Genomic DNA, 14,627 nt, shown 5'->3' with positions numbered 1-14,627 from the left:
CAAACTTTCTTCTATCTTCCCCAGGTCTGATCCCAGCGGTCTTATCTTCCTGGGTGAGGGAATAGGCAATGTCTGTACAGTGGTGCCTTGACTTACGAACTTAATCAGTATTGGAATGGTGGCCGTAAGTCAAAACATTCGAAAGTCAAAGCACCATTTCCCATAGGAATGCATTGAAAACCGATAAATCCGTTCCGGCTGAAGAAAAATATACCAAAAAATTAAAAATAAAAATAAAAATAAAATAAAAATAAAACACTGCAAGGCCCACGCTGGGACTGAAAAATATATATCCAAAAATAAACATTGGAGTGCTGGGAGTGCAAATAAACCCCACCAAAAAACAAAACAACACAGAACTGTAACCCCCCCCAGCCCAAATCTACCCTCCAAAACTCACCCAGAAGAACTTTTTTATAAGGAAAAAGGAGCACCTTACCAATCTGAAGCCTCTGCGGAGGCTTCTTGGGCTTCCAAAGCTCTGCCACCCGGCCACTTCTCCTTCCTCCTCCTGTGCTGCTGCTGCACGCCCCATCCACGGAGCCCTTCCGACCCACGTGCCCTGCCCAGGGCCTTCAGTGGCCCTTACTCCCAAGTAGACCTGCATTTTCCATGGGACTTACTCCCAAGTAGACCCAAACCAGGGATGGGCAGGGAGCGCACTGGCTTCCCGCACCCGGTGGAGATCCGGAGCTGCCCCGCCTCTCCTTCCTCCTCCTGCTCGGCCGAAGTAAAAAAAGTTCCCTGACCCCCTGCTCTAACCATTGGGACAAAAGAGCTTTGCCACCAATGGTTTGAATTTACCACCTTTCCCGCCTGCCTTTTTCCGTAAGTCAAAGCTCCGGCAGCAAGTCGAAGCAAAATTTTGCGGGCAAAGCATGTTAGTAAGTCAAATTGTTCATAGGCCAGGGCATTTGTTCTTTGTCGGCAACAGGCAGGAGGGGCGGCACTCCCATGAGAGGGGTTTTACTCTCACCAGTCTTACACTGTTCCTTTGCTTCTCTTACTATAGCCACTTTCGTGAGTCTCCTTTCTCCTTTGTCAGCTCTCCCCGCCTCCTGTCTAGAGTGCTTTCTTGATCTGAAGCCATTCACCTCCAAAACCTACACTTTTTGAACTGCACTCGCAAGCGTAACTGTCAGCATCTTGGTATGGCGTGTGTGTATACCTGTGTCTAAAAAGTCCTGTTGCCTCTGAAGTCATCATCCTGAATTTCAGCACAGTGCTGAAAGGTCTGCCTCTAGAGTCGGTTCGACCTCCTCAAGTGACCTCCTCTTGTCTCTTCTCCAAACCTTAGTTTGTAGGTGTCATGAATTTGATTATGAAAATAGAATAGTGTTGTATTTCATAGGATTTAGTTCAGAGCTGCAACGAAAAAGCTAGAAATCTGCTTATGCCCAGGTGCTAATTAGAGAGAAAATGTACAAGGTCAGTTCTTCTCCAGCTAAAGAAAAAAAAAGTTAAGAAGAGCAAGCTGACCCTTATCTTATCTCAACTCCGATAGACAAGGACATAACTTCTTAATTTAAGGAAGATGGGCGAAGGAGAAGGAGAAGGACGGAGAAGAGATGGAAGGGAGAGAGACGACACCGAGCGAAATGCAGCCGACAGAACTTTAATCAAAAGGATTGCGTAAGAATGCTTATTTAAGATCTAGTTAGACATTTTATTGTTTTCACTTTATAGAGGAAATGACTGGTGGCTAAGGCTGGGGGTTATTTTGGAAATACTAAATGACGTTAAACTAAGCTTGTTGAAATGGTATCTTTTGTAATAAAATATAAAAAGACAAATTGTCTGTAAGCTGTCTCCTTGTTTAGACCAAGCTACTGGAGTAAACTGGATATTTTTGAACTAAGATTGTTTTGATCTGGCCACATTACCATATTACCAAATGAGGGTCCTAAAGTAATACAAGAGGAAGAGCAGACCTTCCAGATTGTTTATTTAAAATCGAGACAGACTTGGGTGAAGGAGTGTGAAGTCGCCTAGAGCAAAATTACAGGACCCGATTTTGCTGGCATTAGGGACTAATCATTCTGAATCCCTCTCTGTCTCGTGTAAAGGCAGTTCTAAGGAACGCTTTTACCACAGTAGGAACCCCTTTTCCAGTGAAGTGCCGTGTGAGGCAAGCAGTGCTAGTTCATGAGCTGTTCTATGAGGTCACTGCTATTTTACCTCACAAAGGCATTTATTAAAAGTGGGGGAGGAAGAGGGCAGTTTTCTGACAGAGGAGAGTGGACAGTCCGGGATCCTGTTGAGAATTACTTTCATTAGACATGTGGTTTGGCGCTTGCCTGGCACCTTCTTGAGGGAATGTCCCCAGAGAGTACAACTTGGGGAGAGTGTTTCGGTCCCATGGAGTCTCAATTGTGGGGTTCTGCAGGGGTCGATTATCTCCCCAACGCTGTTTAATATCTATATGAGGCTGCTGGGTGGGGTCATCAGGGGTTGTGGGGCATTGTGTCATCAATATGCTGATGACACCCAGCTCTACATCTCCTTTTCACCAACTGCAAGGTGATGCCATCCTGTCCCTTCAGCGCTGCCTGGGGACCGTACTGCAATGGATGCAGGAAAATGGGCTGAGGCTGAACTCAGACAAGACGGACGTTCTGAGGGTGGGTGCCCCCACTGTTGGTGGTCTGGGTGACTCTCTCTCATTTGGGGGGGTGACCCTTGCCGCAAAGAGTGGGGTTTGCAGACTGGGGATCCATCTGGACCCAGTGCTCAGGATGGAAACGCAGGTGGCGTCGGTGGTCCACACCGCTTTCTTCCTCCTTTGGCATAGCCCGGCTGCGACCCTATCTCGATGTGGAGGCGCTCACCACTTTGGTGCATGCACTTGTAATCTCAAGATTATATCACTGTAATGTGCTCTATGTGGGACTGCCTTTGAGGCTGATATGGAAACTCCAAGTGGTGCAGAATGCGGCGGCCAGACTCCTTAATGTAGCAAGAAAATACCAACATATTTCTCTTATTCTGGCTGCGCTTCATCGGCTGCCCATTCGGTTCCGCATTGACTTCAAAATATTAATGCTTACTTATAAAGCCCTAAACGGTTTAGGACCTTGATATTTGGTGGAACGCCTGCTCCCACCAAGGTCTACCCGTATCACCCGTGCAAGTCAGGAGGTGAAGCTGAGGAGCCTGACACCAAGAGAGGCCCGGAAGGAAAGAACTAGAAACTGGGCCTTCTCGGCGGTGGCTCCTCGTCTCTGGAACAATCTCCCTCCGATGATTCGTGCGGCCCCCTCGCTGGGTATCTCCGAAAACCAACTAAATACATGGATGTTTGTACAGGCCTTCCCTCCAGTTAATCCTTGATTATTTCTTCTTTCTCTTTTCTTGCCACCTTGACTAATATATTATTTCTTAGCTGATGTTATAAGTTTTGTATATATTTTTATGTTTTTATTTATGCATCTGGAAGCTGCCTAGAGTGGTCGCAAGACCAGATAGGCGGGGTATTAAATAAATAAATAAATAAATAAATAAATAAATAAATAAATAAATAAATAAATAAGCCATATGTTTCCATATGTCTGACAAAGTGGACGAGTCCACGAAACCTCACATTAAAATGTAATGGCCGGTGTTTAAAGTGCAACATATTTATGTCTTTTTCTTTTGTTTCCGTTGCCTTTGCCTTATATGCTTGCACATCCTAACCCAGCTGCCTCTCCCATGATTTCCCCTGGACCCCTGTGACTGAGTCTCTGTTTTGTTCTGAACTACGCTTCCCAGGAGACCTTGAAGAATAAATGGCAAATCCTGGGCAGCTGGCTGGATTTGAAGGAGGAAACGCAAACCTGGGAGTGATCAAAGGGGAAAGAAAAGAGCAGAGTTGCAATTAGCAATGAGAGGCCAGCAGAAAGAAACAGGGATTGAAGGGGAAAGAGGGCCAAATCTGGCCACTTTTTTCTGTTCTTTTTCACATCAGATAAACTGTCCCACTGCCTTATCTATCTGGGATAGATGCTGTTTGGCTTATTTGGACTCCAACTCCCTGAAATACTTTGAAAATTCCCAGGGTGGAATTCTGCACTGCAGACTCACATCTTCAACCACTTACATTTCCCTTAAAGGTCTAGTCAACGGAAGGTGCATTTGAGGCCTCAATTTCCCATTTTGTTTCTGATATTCTAGTCTCTTGCCCTTTAAGCTCTGCAGTGGGCCTCTGCCAAAGAACTGCGACTCCCAGGAAGCATTGCAGCCCCAAATGAAGGTCTGGAATGAAGCTTCATAAGACTTGGTTCTGGTACAGGTGAGGGAAATTTCGCTGTCAATTGGTGTGAATTTGTGGACTGGGATTCCCAAGGTTTCAAGGGTGTGGGAGGGACTCTTGGAATGTTCTGGGAGTTGGAGTCCAAACAATTCTATTTGCACATCTGGACTGTCTTGTTTCAGTGGGTTTAGATAGTGTGCTTCGTGGTGCAATGGTTAAACTGCAGTCCTGCACCCAAAACTCTGCTCATGAGCCTGGTTCAATTCCATGAGTCAAGGCTGACTCACACTTCTGTCCTTCTGGATTTCATAAATTGAATACAGTGGTGCCTCACTTAACGAGTGCACCGTTTAACGAAAAATCCGTATAGCGATCCCTTTTTGGGGATCACTATACGGATCAGCCCCAATCGCCGCACTCGCTTTGCGACGATTGGGGCTCCGGCGGCCATTTTGGAGCCACCGAACAGCTGATCGGCGGCTCCAAAATGGCCGCCGCATGACCCGAAATGGCCCCTATCAGCGTTTTCGCGCCCTCCCCTTGCTTACGGAGGTCGCGAAAACGCTGTGGGGGGGCATTTCGGGTCATCCGGCGGCCATTTTGGAGCCGCCGATCAGCTGATCGGTGGCTCCAAAATGGCCGCCGGACGCGAAAACATCGCTGGAGGGGTAAATTTGCACACTTATTGGAACGCATTAAACTAACTAAGTTTAATGCGTTCCAATAGGTTTTACTTACCCGCACAGCGATGTTTTCGTATAGCGAAGGTTAATCCGGAACGGATTAACCTCGCTATACGGGGCACCACTGTACTCGGCTCCAGGGGTGGTGTAGGGGTGGGGATATGTAGCCTGCAGGATTGTCATCAGCTCAGAGAGAGCTTTGAATGCTATGGGGTGCCATATAAGCATCACAGAGGGTGAAGATCAATGACAAAAGAAGCAGCTGGATGAGATCGTTCCATGCGAAGCAATGGGACTGCTTAACCAAGACTAGGCTCAGGGACAGGATTGTACTCCTAGAAGGACTTTCCTCTGTTGCCCAGGTGGCCCATGAAGACAAACGCTTGGTGCATACCTGGAAGGCCAGGAAGTCTTCTTGAGGGTGAGCAGAAGCAGCTGGAGACCCTGGAGGACCCAGAAGATGATGGTGGAGAAGAAGCACTTGCTCTCCCCTCAGGCATATTGGAGGCATCTCGACCTCTGCCGGGTATAGAATCTTTTCTACAAAGGAATCGGGAAGCCTTTCATCCTTGGAATTGGGACAAAGTTACTCTGTTACCCTCTGCATGTTCATCATTGTAGACGTTTGTCTTCATTGCCAATCATTGCTTCTCTGTTTTATAATAACTTTATGTGTAACCTCTGATATGAAAAAAATATCTTCATGCCGTATGTTTAATAGAATTTCATGTCTATGGTAGTTTGATGGTGATTGAACAGAACAGAAAAGGTAGCAAATTCTGAGAAAAGCTTACAAAGTCCCAAGAAGTATCATGGGGGAATTGAACCCTTGAACTCTAGATCCAAACTCCATTCATACTGATCTCTTCATCCAGCTAGGTTTAGAAAACACTTTTCTTCATGATACTAATTTTTGCATTTAAATTCACTTTTACCTTCCCTTCCCAAGCAAAAATAAATGTTCTTGGACTTCAGTGCTCAACCAATAAACACTTGTTGTTCGTTCAGGTCCACCTAAAACTTTTAGCACTAAGACTGGAAATCTGATTCCTTTAAATCCTTTTATGACTATTGGTTAAAATGGTGGAAACCTAGGTCAGGAATGATTGTGATCTACTGTTTTCTCAGTAGAGAAAGGGAAGCAGCAGGAAATTGGTGTATTGATAGGAGTTTTCCCTGTTAAATGGCAAAAGCCTCTAATCACCATGAATTTTCTCTTTCTTCCAGCAGATGATGCACAGGAGGAGGAACGAAAACTCCACAGGACATACTCAGAAAGAGGGGAGGATGAAAATGAGAACTGTGGGAACAGAGATGAATCGCAGAGGAAGAAGGAAAATGAGACCAAGGAGAGGAAAAACAATTCTCACCCTTATCTGATAGGAGCTGTCTGTCAAGAAGAGGAGGAAAAGACAAGAAACAGATGCCTCAATGTCCTTCAGAACTCAGAGTCTGGGCTAAGGAGCCCTCTGAGGAAAAGCCCAGTGAAATGTCCAACATGCCACTCAGATGGAAATCTGTGTCACTGTTTGGAGCATGGAGAGAGTTCCAGAAGGAGGCCAGAAGATCCAGCATTTCCCACAGGAGAGAAACCTTATGAAGACTCAGGGTCTGAAAAATGCTTCAGCGTTAGCTCAGCTCTTCAAGTCACTCAGCCTGTAGACTCAGAAGGAAGATTGTATAAATGTGAAGAATGTGGCAAGAGCTTCAAGGGAAGTTCTGGACTTAAACAACATCAGGGAATGCACACTGAGGAGAGACCTTGCAAATGTCATGAATGTGGAAAGGGCTTCATGTGGCTGTCACGTCTTAGAGAACATCAACGAATTCATACAGGAGAGAAACACTTTCCCTGTGAAGAATGTGGGAAGAGGTTCACCAGACACACAAATCTTGTAGAACATCAACGAATTCATTCAGGGGAAAAACCATTTCCCTCTGAAGAATGTGGGAAAATGTTTTCCCGGAAGTGCAACCTTGTAGTACACCAACGAATTCACTCAGGAGAAAAACTGTATTCATGCGATGAATGTGGGAAATGTTTCACTGCTCCCTCAACTTTGAAAGAACATCAGGGCCGTCATTTAAGGAAGAAATCCTATCAATAGAAAATATGTGGCAAACCGTTTGGCTGCTGTTGAAACCTCACCATATATCAACAAATTCACTCAGGGGAAAAACCTTACACATGCAAAGAATGTGGTTACTGTTTCCGTCATCCATCATCTTTCAAAGTACATCAGTGCTGTCATTCAGGGGAGAAACCCTATTGGTGTGAAAAATATGGGAAAAGCTTCAAACAGAGCAAAGATCTTAGAGAGAAACCTTATGAATGCGTAGAATGGGGAGAAATGTTCTCCCAACACTCTAACCTCACAGTACACCAACGACGTCCATCCGGAGAAAAATCGTATCCATGCGATGAATGTGGGAAATGTTTCACGCGTCTCCCCAGTTTAACCATACATCTGCACTCACATTCATGGAAGAATCCGTATCGTGGTGAAGAATGTGGGATTAGCTTCACAGCTGAGTTACCCTTCACAGCACATCAACAACTTCATACTGGGGAGAAGCCACATCAATGTGAGGAATGTGGAGAAAGATTTCTCTGGTTGTTCAATCTGAGAGAACACAAGAAAATTCACTCCAGTGAGAACCTCTAAAATGGAGAGAATGTGGGGGAAATCTTGCAATGCAGAACCCAGAGCGTTACACAGCTTATGCACAGAAAGCAGAAAGTCTGCAAATTCTGCAAAATGACCTGAAACTTCTAAAACTCCATCTGAATATCTCTCCTGGGAAGAAAACATTCGGAGATTCAAGGGATAGTGAGAGCTGTACTGTTGACTTATGCCTTTGTGGACCTACAAATGAACTTTAGAAAGAAAAGTTATGGTGGCTTTGAATGCGGAAATCCTTTGGAGGAGATATTCTCTTCCTCCCAAGGTTCACAAACCCTACATTCCGGAGCACAATCTACATCAGGAAGGAGACAGTCAACTGGGGTAATGCTCTGGTTCAACTTCTGCATGTCGGAAGAAATTGACAAAGAGTGGATGTGATGTGTGGATCTCCCTGCCTCGTGTTCTGTGATTCTTTGGCTGTACCAATTGTGTCTTTTACTTCAATGGTTTTATCATAATTTTAACTTCATCATTTTATGAAAATTGCCTTGAAAGTAATAAATGATCTGATTCCAGCTAAGTCTTTTTAGACTACCTGAAATATGGAAATAGGAATCCTGACTGTGTGAGTGTGGAAATGTTGATCTTCTTTACAAGAGAGCTGCTGACACAATTTGGAAATTATATGTGTCAGGTTGCATCTAAGTTACAGCAACTCTAACAGGATTTAGAGGTTCTAACTCAGAGTCAAAGGGCAACGACATAAAAAGTCATATCGTCCTAGGGTACTTAATAATAGGTCTTTTCGGTGGACATTTTGGTCCATTCATTGCCTCTAGACAGGTTTGGGGAGGAGATTGGCATTGTCCCGTACATGAGGAATCACAGCCTGGATGTTGAGCCCAGTTTTCCTCGGCATTTCTTCCTCTCGATCCATCCCCTTCCTCCTGTGCTTGAGGTTCCCCTCTGGATCGTCTCCTGGATGGGATTCCAGGAGTTTTCTCTTCTCCCTCTAGTCTCTTCCCTGATCTTCCTTTCATGTTCTATGTGGTGGTGTTCTCTTTCTCTCTCCCCCAAATAGAGGGTTTTCTAGGAGGTCGATGTTTCCCTGCTTCTTCTTGTAGGATTTTAAGTTGGAAAATCTCCCTATTTTGTGCAGGAATATAAACCAGAGGATATCTGCCAGATGGTTGTCTAAATTTCTCATTGTGGGAGCACTTACCACCTTATCAGATCATTGGTTCCATTGTTGTGCTACTCTAACAGTTAGGAAGGTTTTCCTGATATTCAACCAAAACTTGGCTTCTTGTAACTTTAGCCCATTGTTGCATGTCCCGTATTCTGGGATTCATTCTCACCCTTCAAGTAATTTGGGTTCTTTCTCGTCGACTTCTCCCTCAAAAATTTCAACAATTATCTTTCTTTCTGGTCCTTTGCTCCTCTCATTATTGCCCTCTTTCGGAGTCTCCTTTCTCCTCTGTCATCTCTTTCTCCTTTCTCTACTTCCCCCCATTTTAATTTCCTTCTCCATGGCTGGCCCATCCTCTGCTGAAGATTGCTTTTCTCCTGGGCTGACAGGGATGTTCAGGGGAGTCAATTTCCCCTCTTTTCTTCACCTGTATCTAGAAGTGAAGAGGAGGTTATAATGTCCTCAGTTTCTGAAGGATGAAGGGGGTGACATATTGATAGCAGGGTTCTCCTCCATGTCCCTTTTCTCACTCCCACCCAGACCTTCATGCTTCCCCAACCATTTATTCCGTCGTCATGGAGAGTCATGCTGTCCCACCTGGAGATTTGTGCCATAAATGCAGTGACTCTGGAGATGCAGCACCCAACGCCTCCCATCTATGGTGCTTTCTTGATCTGAAGCCATCCACCTCCAAAACCTAAACTTTTTGCACTGCACTTGAAGCTTAGCTGTCAGTATCTTGGTGTGGTGTGTGTGCATATCTGTGTCTAAAAAGTCCTGTTGCCTCTGAAGTGTTCATCCCGAATTTCAGTGCAGTGCTGAAAGGTCTGCCTCTAGAGTTGGCTCATCATCCTCAAGTGAGCATCTCTTGTCTCTTCTCCCAACCATTGTTTGTAGGCACCCTTTTTCCAGTGTGAGGCAAGCAGTGCCATTTCATAGAACTCTTCTGTCAGGTCACTGGTAGTTTACCTCACAAAGACATTTTTTAAAAGAGGCGCAATGTTCTGACAGAGGAGAGTGGAGAGCCCGTGATCCTGCGAGGATTAAATTGACTTGACATGTGGTTTCTCTAGCCAAAGAAAAGTAATCTGGGATAATAAACACTCCAAGGAAACAACACCAGTGATTGAACAGTGAAAGTGAATTTCAAATTGACCTGGGACAGCCCACCTCCCCACTTCCTCAAAGATTGAGCCTTTAGAGGTTGGTGTACAGGATCATGACTGCAACCAGGTGACAAAGTGTCTTGACATGTTCATGGCACGGCATGTAGGAAATGAATCAAGATGGTTAATTGCCTGGCAAATTGTTAGACATAATTAACCATAGCAAGTTGCACAAACCTTCCGTGAACCCTGATAGGATTCTAGGTGATAAGTTGTTATCAAATGGCATTTCCTAGTTTTGCGTGCCCTCCTCTATGAAAGGTGGTCAGAGCCTGAGAACCACAATGGCCCTCCTTTATTTTAAAACATCTTTTCTCCAAATAATTCAAATGATTTTTTTAAATCAACTGATATCCCACAGGAACCTATGCAGGAACCCACCAGGTTTCCCCGGAATCAGTTGGTGATGGTCCAAACCTAACGTCCACTTTCCTCTCACTTTTAACCGTACAAGGAATGGTCTAGAATTTGTGATGATTCTCAGCTTGCCTGCAAGCGACCTAATCAGAGGCCAGGATCCCTCCCAGAAACATGGATAGGAATGCAAACAAGGCAGGCTGAAGAAAAGGGGGAGAGGAGGGAAGATTGTAACTCCAAATCCTGTGTTGGGTGTGGAAGGATATTAGGAATCTTTCCACCAGAAAGCTCTGGTGGTGGAACTCATTGCCACTGTGGTAGAAGCAACAGGATTGAGAATAGTTTTTTAGCTGTTCTTCCACATGGAACAAATGCAGTGGATTTAAAATGGTCAACCCAGGTTACTTTTTCCTGCCCCCTTGCCATGGCAATGAAACAAATGCTTTCAACACAGAAAAAGCTCTCCATAAACATGAGGAAATTACTCCTCTCATAACGCTGGTCCACCCTCCATTCCCTGGGTTTTTTAGTGCCACCCTCTGTTCTGGGGGGAGGGATATATTTCAACTGCCTTCACCCCAAGAAACAGACTCAGCCAATATATTTAGGAGATGAAATATTTTTTTGAAGGAATAGAGAAGAGCAGATTTCATTAATCTATGAAATTTAATAGAAAATACCTCCACATTATTGTTTTCTTTTCTTTTTTATTTGTTTGTTTTTAGACCAGTGGGTCACCCAAATGTTCTTGGACTACAACTCCCAGAAACCCCAGCCGGCACAGCTGGTGCTGAAGACTTGTGGGAATTGAAGTCCAAGAACACCTGAGTTACCCAAGATTGGGAACCACTGTTTTTTGACAACAACATAAGCCATAAATTACTCCATGTGAACATAGCAGAAAACCAACAGCCAATGGAGATTTAGAATGTTCTGCTTATAGGACAGATATTTCATTCACCGTTTCACTCTGTTTTTGTATGTCTGAGAAAGTGAATGAGTCCACAGAAGATCACATTAAAATGTCATAATTGGTCTTTAAAGTGCCACATATTCATGTCTTTTTTTTCCTTTTGTTTCTGTTGCTTTTGCCTGATATGCTTGCATAGCCTATCCCGGCTGCCTTTCCCAGGATTTCCCCTGGACCACCGTGCCTGAGTCTCCCTTTTGTTCTGAACTACACTTCCCAGAAGACCTTCAAAAATCAAGGGCAAATCCTGGGCAGCTGGCTCAATTTGAAGGAGAAAGCGCAAACCTGGGAGTGATTAAAGGGGAAAGAAAAGAATAGAGTTGCAATTAGCAATGAGACGCCAGCAGAAAGAAACAGGGATTGAAGGGGAAAGAGAGCCAAAGCTGCGAACAGGCTGCTTCCCTGTACCTGGTTTGCAAACTTTCCTGGGCTGTTGAGGTCACCTGGTGAGTAAGAGGAAAAGAATAAGAGAGGTTTCTCAGAGAGAGAGAGAGAGAGAGAGACGGGGGGTCTTGCAATAGTGATTGCAGAGATGATGTGGATGATGTACAGACATTCTGGCCAGTAATTTTTTTAAAAAAAGAAATGGTGACTGCCATTTTAAAGGCTGAACATTCACTTGTGCTGCTTTACTGCATCCATCTATCTTGTATTTGATTGCCTTCCCTGTTTTCCAGGAAAACCATTGAATTGCAGAGCACAGAAATCTTTCACCTGCGATAGACGCTGCTTGGTTTATTTGGGCTCCAACTCCTCGAATTCTGTGAAAATTCCTAGGGTGGAGTTCTGGGCTGAAGACACCCCTCTTCACGCACTTACATTTCCCTTGAAGACTACTCAACAGAGGGTGCATTTGAGGCCTCAATTTCCTGCCCAATTTCTTTTCTGGATATTCTAGTCTCCTGCCCTTTCAGCTCTACAGTGGGCCCCTCCCAAAGAACTGCGACTCCCAGGAAGCATTGCAGCCCGAAATAAAGGTCTAGAATGCAGCCTCAGAAGTCTTGGTTCTGGTACAGGTGAGGGAATTACAGGCATCCGATGGTATGAGTTTGTGGAATGGGATTCCCAAGATTTTGGGGGTGGGGGAGGGACTCTTGGAATGTTCTGGGAGTTGGAGTCTGAAAATTCTATTCCCACCTCTGTACTGTCTTGTTTCAGGGGTTTTAGATAGTGAGCGTTATGGTGCAGTGGTTAAACTGCAGTCCTGCAGCCAAAACTCTGCTCATGACCTGAGTTCAGTTCCATGAATCAAGGCTGACTCATCCTTCCATCCTTTCGGGGTTGGTAAATTGAGTACTCAGCTCACAGGGGTGGTGTGGGGGTAGGAATATATAGCCTACAGGACTGACCCGCTTCAGGCACACTTAGACGAAACAGATGCCCCGGATCTGTTTCAGTTGGGCTTCAGGTCGCACCATGGTACAGAGATGGCATTGGTCGCTGTGGCGTTCAGCTCTGCTCTCACCTGTCCATCACAGCTGGGCAGGGGAACCTCAGCCAATGAGAGGACAGAGGGTGGTGCAGAAGTGGGAGGAGCTGAGTTATATAAGGGGTGTGTGTGGAGTTTTGAGAGATCAGTTTGAGAGATGAGTGATCAGAGGGATTGATAGAAAGTGAGAAAGAGCCCGTCAGCGAGGGGAAAGTCTGTGTGAGCTAGTGTCTTAAAACAGTGATTGACTAATTGATTTTACATCAGTGATTTACTACTTTTATTTCTTGTAATCAATAAATCTTTTATTTGTTTGAAAGAAACCCTTGTCCTTTTGATTTAAAGGATAGGTTGGTGGCAGCAGTTTTTGGTGAGAGGTGGTGAGCACTCTTATAGGCCTGGATGGGTAGAGGCTTGAGAGTGGCCTGCTACAATATAAATTGGTGTCCAGTAAAGCCTTGTACTGGAAAGGTGCCCAGAGCAGGGGTCTTTATTCAGGGACGTCTGAGGGAGCGCGTGGGTAACCTTCTAGGACTTGTCTCACGGGGAGAAAGTCTAGTAGAAGGGCGTGCAAACTCAGATTGGAGATTAAGATAGGGAGGCTCTGTGGTAACCATTTCTGTGGAGAGAGTTGCCCAAGACAGAAATCTCTGGCAGTTTGGCTAGCTTGTCCTGAGTTTAAGGGAAAACTCTGAAGGGACAAAAGCGGAGCCAAGGGCAGATACGCTGAGAGGACTCAAGACAGCTAAACCTAGGACAGGGTAAAGCTGTGGGCTTTGAGTGATTTTGTGGCCTGAGGCAGAGAGAGAAGTTCTGTCTGTGGTGGGAGGCCTAGCTGGAGGCAGAGGCCGAGACACTGTAGCTAGATTACCAGCACTGGTGAAGCAGCAACTTTATAACACAGACTAGCACTGACAGGAAAAAAGTGTACTGTAGTTTTAAATCGAGGCTTGTAAGTTGGATCTGAAGCCTGAGGAAAGGAAAATGCCTTTGACTAGGGGAAAGAAAGCTGAGCAGGTGCCTTATGAAATGGCAGCTGGGTCAGATAGTGAAAATGGGGATGTTGAGGGAGGATTTACCTCAGCTCAGGAGGGAGAGTCCTCCAGGGAAGACCCAATAGAGTTCAGAAAATGGAAATTTGAGCTAGAAATGAAGGCCAAAGCTGAGGAAAGACAAGCCAAAGCTGAGGAAAGACAAATGGCCTTACAAATGGAGAAAGAGAAAATAGAGATGGAGAAAGAAAAACTGGCCTTACAAATGGAGAAAGAGAAAATGGAGATGGAGAAAGAGAAAATGGAGAGGGAGGAAAGAATGAGGCAGAGAGAAATGGAGGCCCAATTAGAGAAAGAGAGAATGGCTTTTGAGCTTAGGAGATTAGAGCTGGCAGCTCAGGCTAACAATAATAATAACAATACTGGCAGAGATGATTCTGAGGGAAGACAGTTATCAAAGGCAGATCTAAAGAAATTCCCTGTTTTCAGAAAAGGAGATGATCCAGAATCATTCTTATTGATGTTTGAAAGAGCTTGTGAAGATTTTTCTGTGAGGGATTCTGAAAGAATGATAGTATTGAGATCCCAAATTACAGTGGTGCCTCGCATAGCGAGGTTAATCCGTTCCGGAATAAAAAAAGCCATAGAATAAAATAAAAAATTCCGTTCCGGAATAAAAAAAGCCATAGAAACGCATTGAACTTTGTTCAATGCGTTCCTATGGCTTGAAAACTCACCGTTCAGTGATGTTTCTTCATAGCGCCGCCATTTTCGCGCCCTCGTTAAGCGAGGGCAGGGCGCGAAAATGCGGCGCGGACCTTCCGGCGGCCATTTTGGAACCGCCGATCAGCTGTTCTCCCCGGCTTCGTTCTGCGAAGATCGCTAAGCGAATCGCTTAGCGATCTTCGCAAAGCGAAAAAACCCCATAGGGGCCATCACTCATTAAGCGAGGCACCACTGTAGTGGTGGACTGGCAGAAATCT

General features: G+C 45.0%; 1 protein-coding gene across 4 annotated transcripts in view; it reads left to right on the top strand.

Annotated features, from left to right (window-relative positions):
• Nucleotides 1-14,627, top strand: part of LOC140704281 (uncharacterized) — a 63,523-nt gene that overhangs the window by 32,315 nt on the left and 16,581 nt on the right. For 3 of the 4 annotated variants that reach the window (XM_078388125.1, XM_078388127.1, XM_078388124.1), the window contains exons 1-2: nucleotides 11,321-11,669; nucleotides 11,901-12,239. The exons of the other annotated variant lie outside the window; for it this stretch is intronic. In XM_078388125.1, coding sequence (XP_078244251.1) covers nucleotides 12,208-12,239 — 32 coding nt within the window. In that variant the 5' untranslated portion in view covers nucleotides 11,321-11,669; nucleotides 11,901-12,207. Of the gene's footprint in view, nucleotides 1-11,320; nucleotides 11,670-11,900; nucleotides 12,240-14,627 lie in introns of those variants that run through there. 4 annotated transcript variants of the gene reach the window in all.

The sequence above is a fragment of the Pogona vitticeps genome, chromosome 2 (assembly GCF_051106095.1).
Source record: "Pogona vitticeps strain Pit_001003342236 chromosome 2, PviZW2.1, whole genome shotgun sequence".
Classification (NCBI taxonomy): Eukaryota; Metazoa; Chordata; class Lepidosauria; order Squamata; family Agamidae; genus Pogona; species Pogona vitticeps.
The sequence above is the reverse complement of the archived record's forward strand: the minus strand, read 5'-3'. Positions and strand labels throughout refer to the sequence as shown.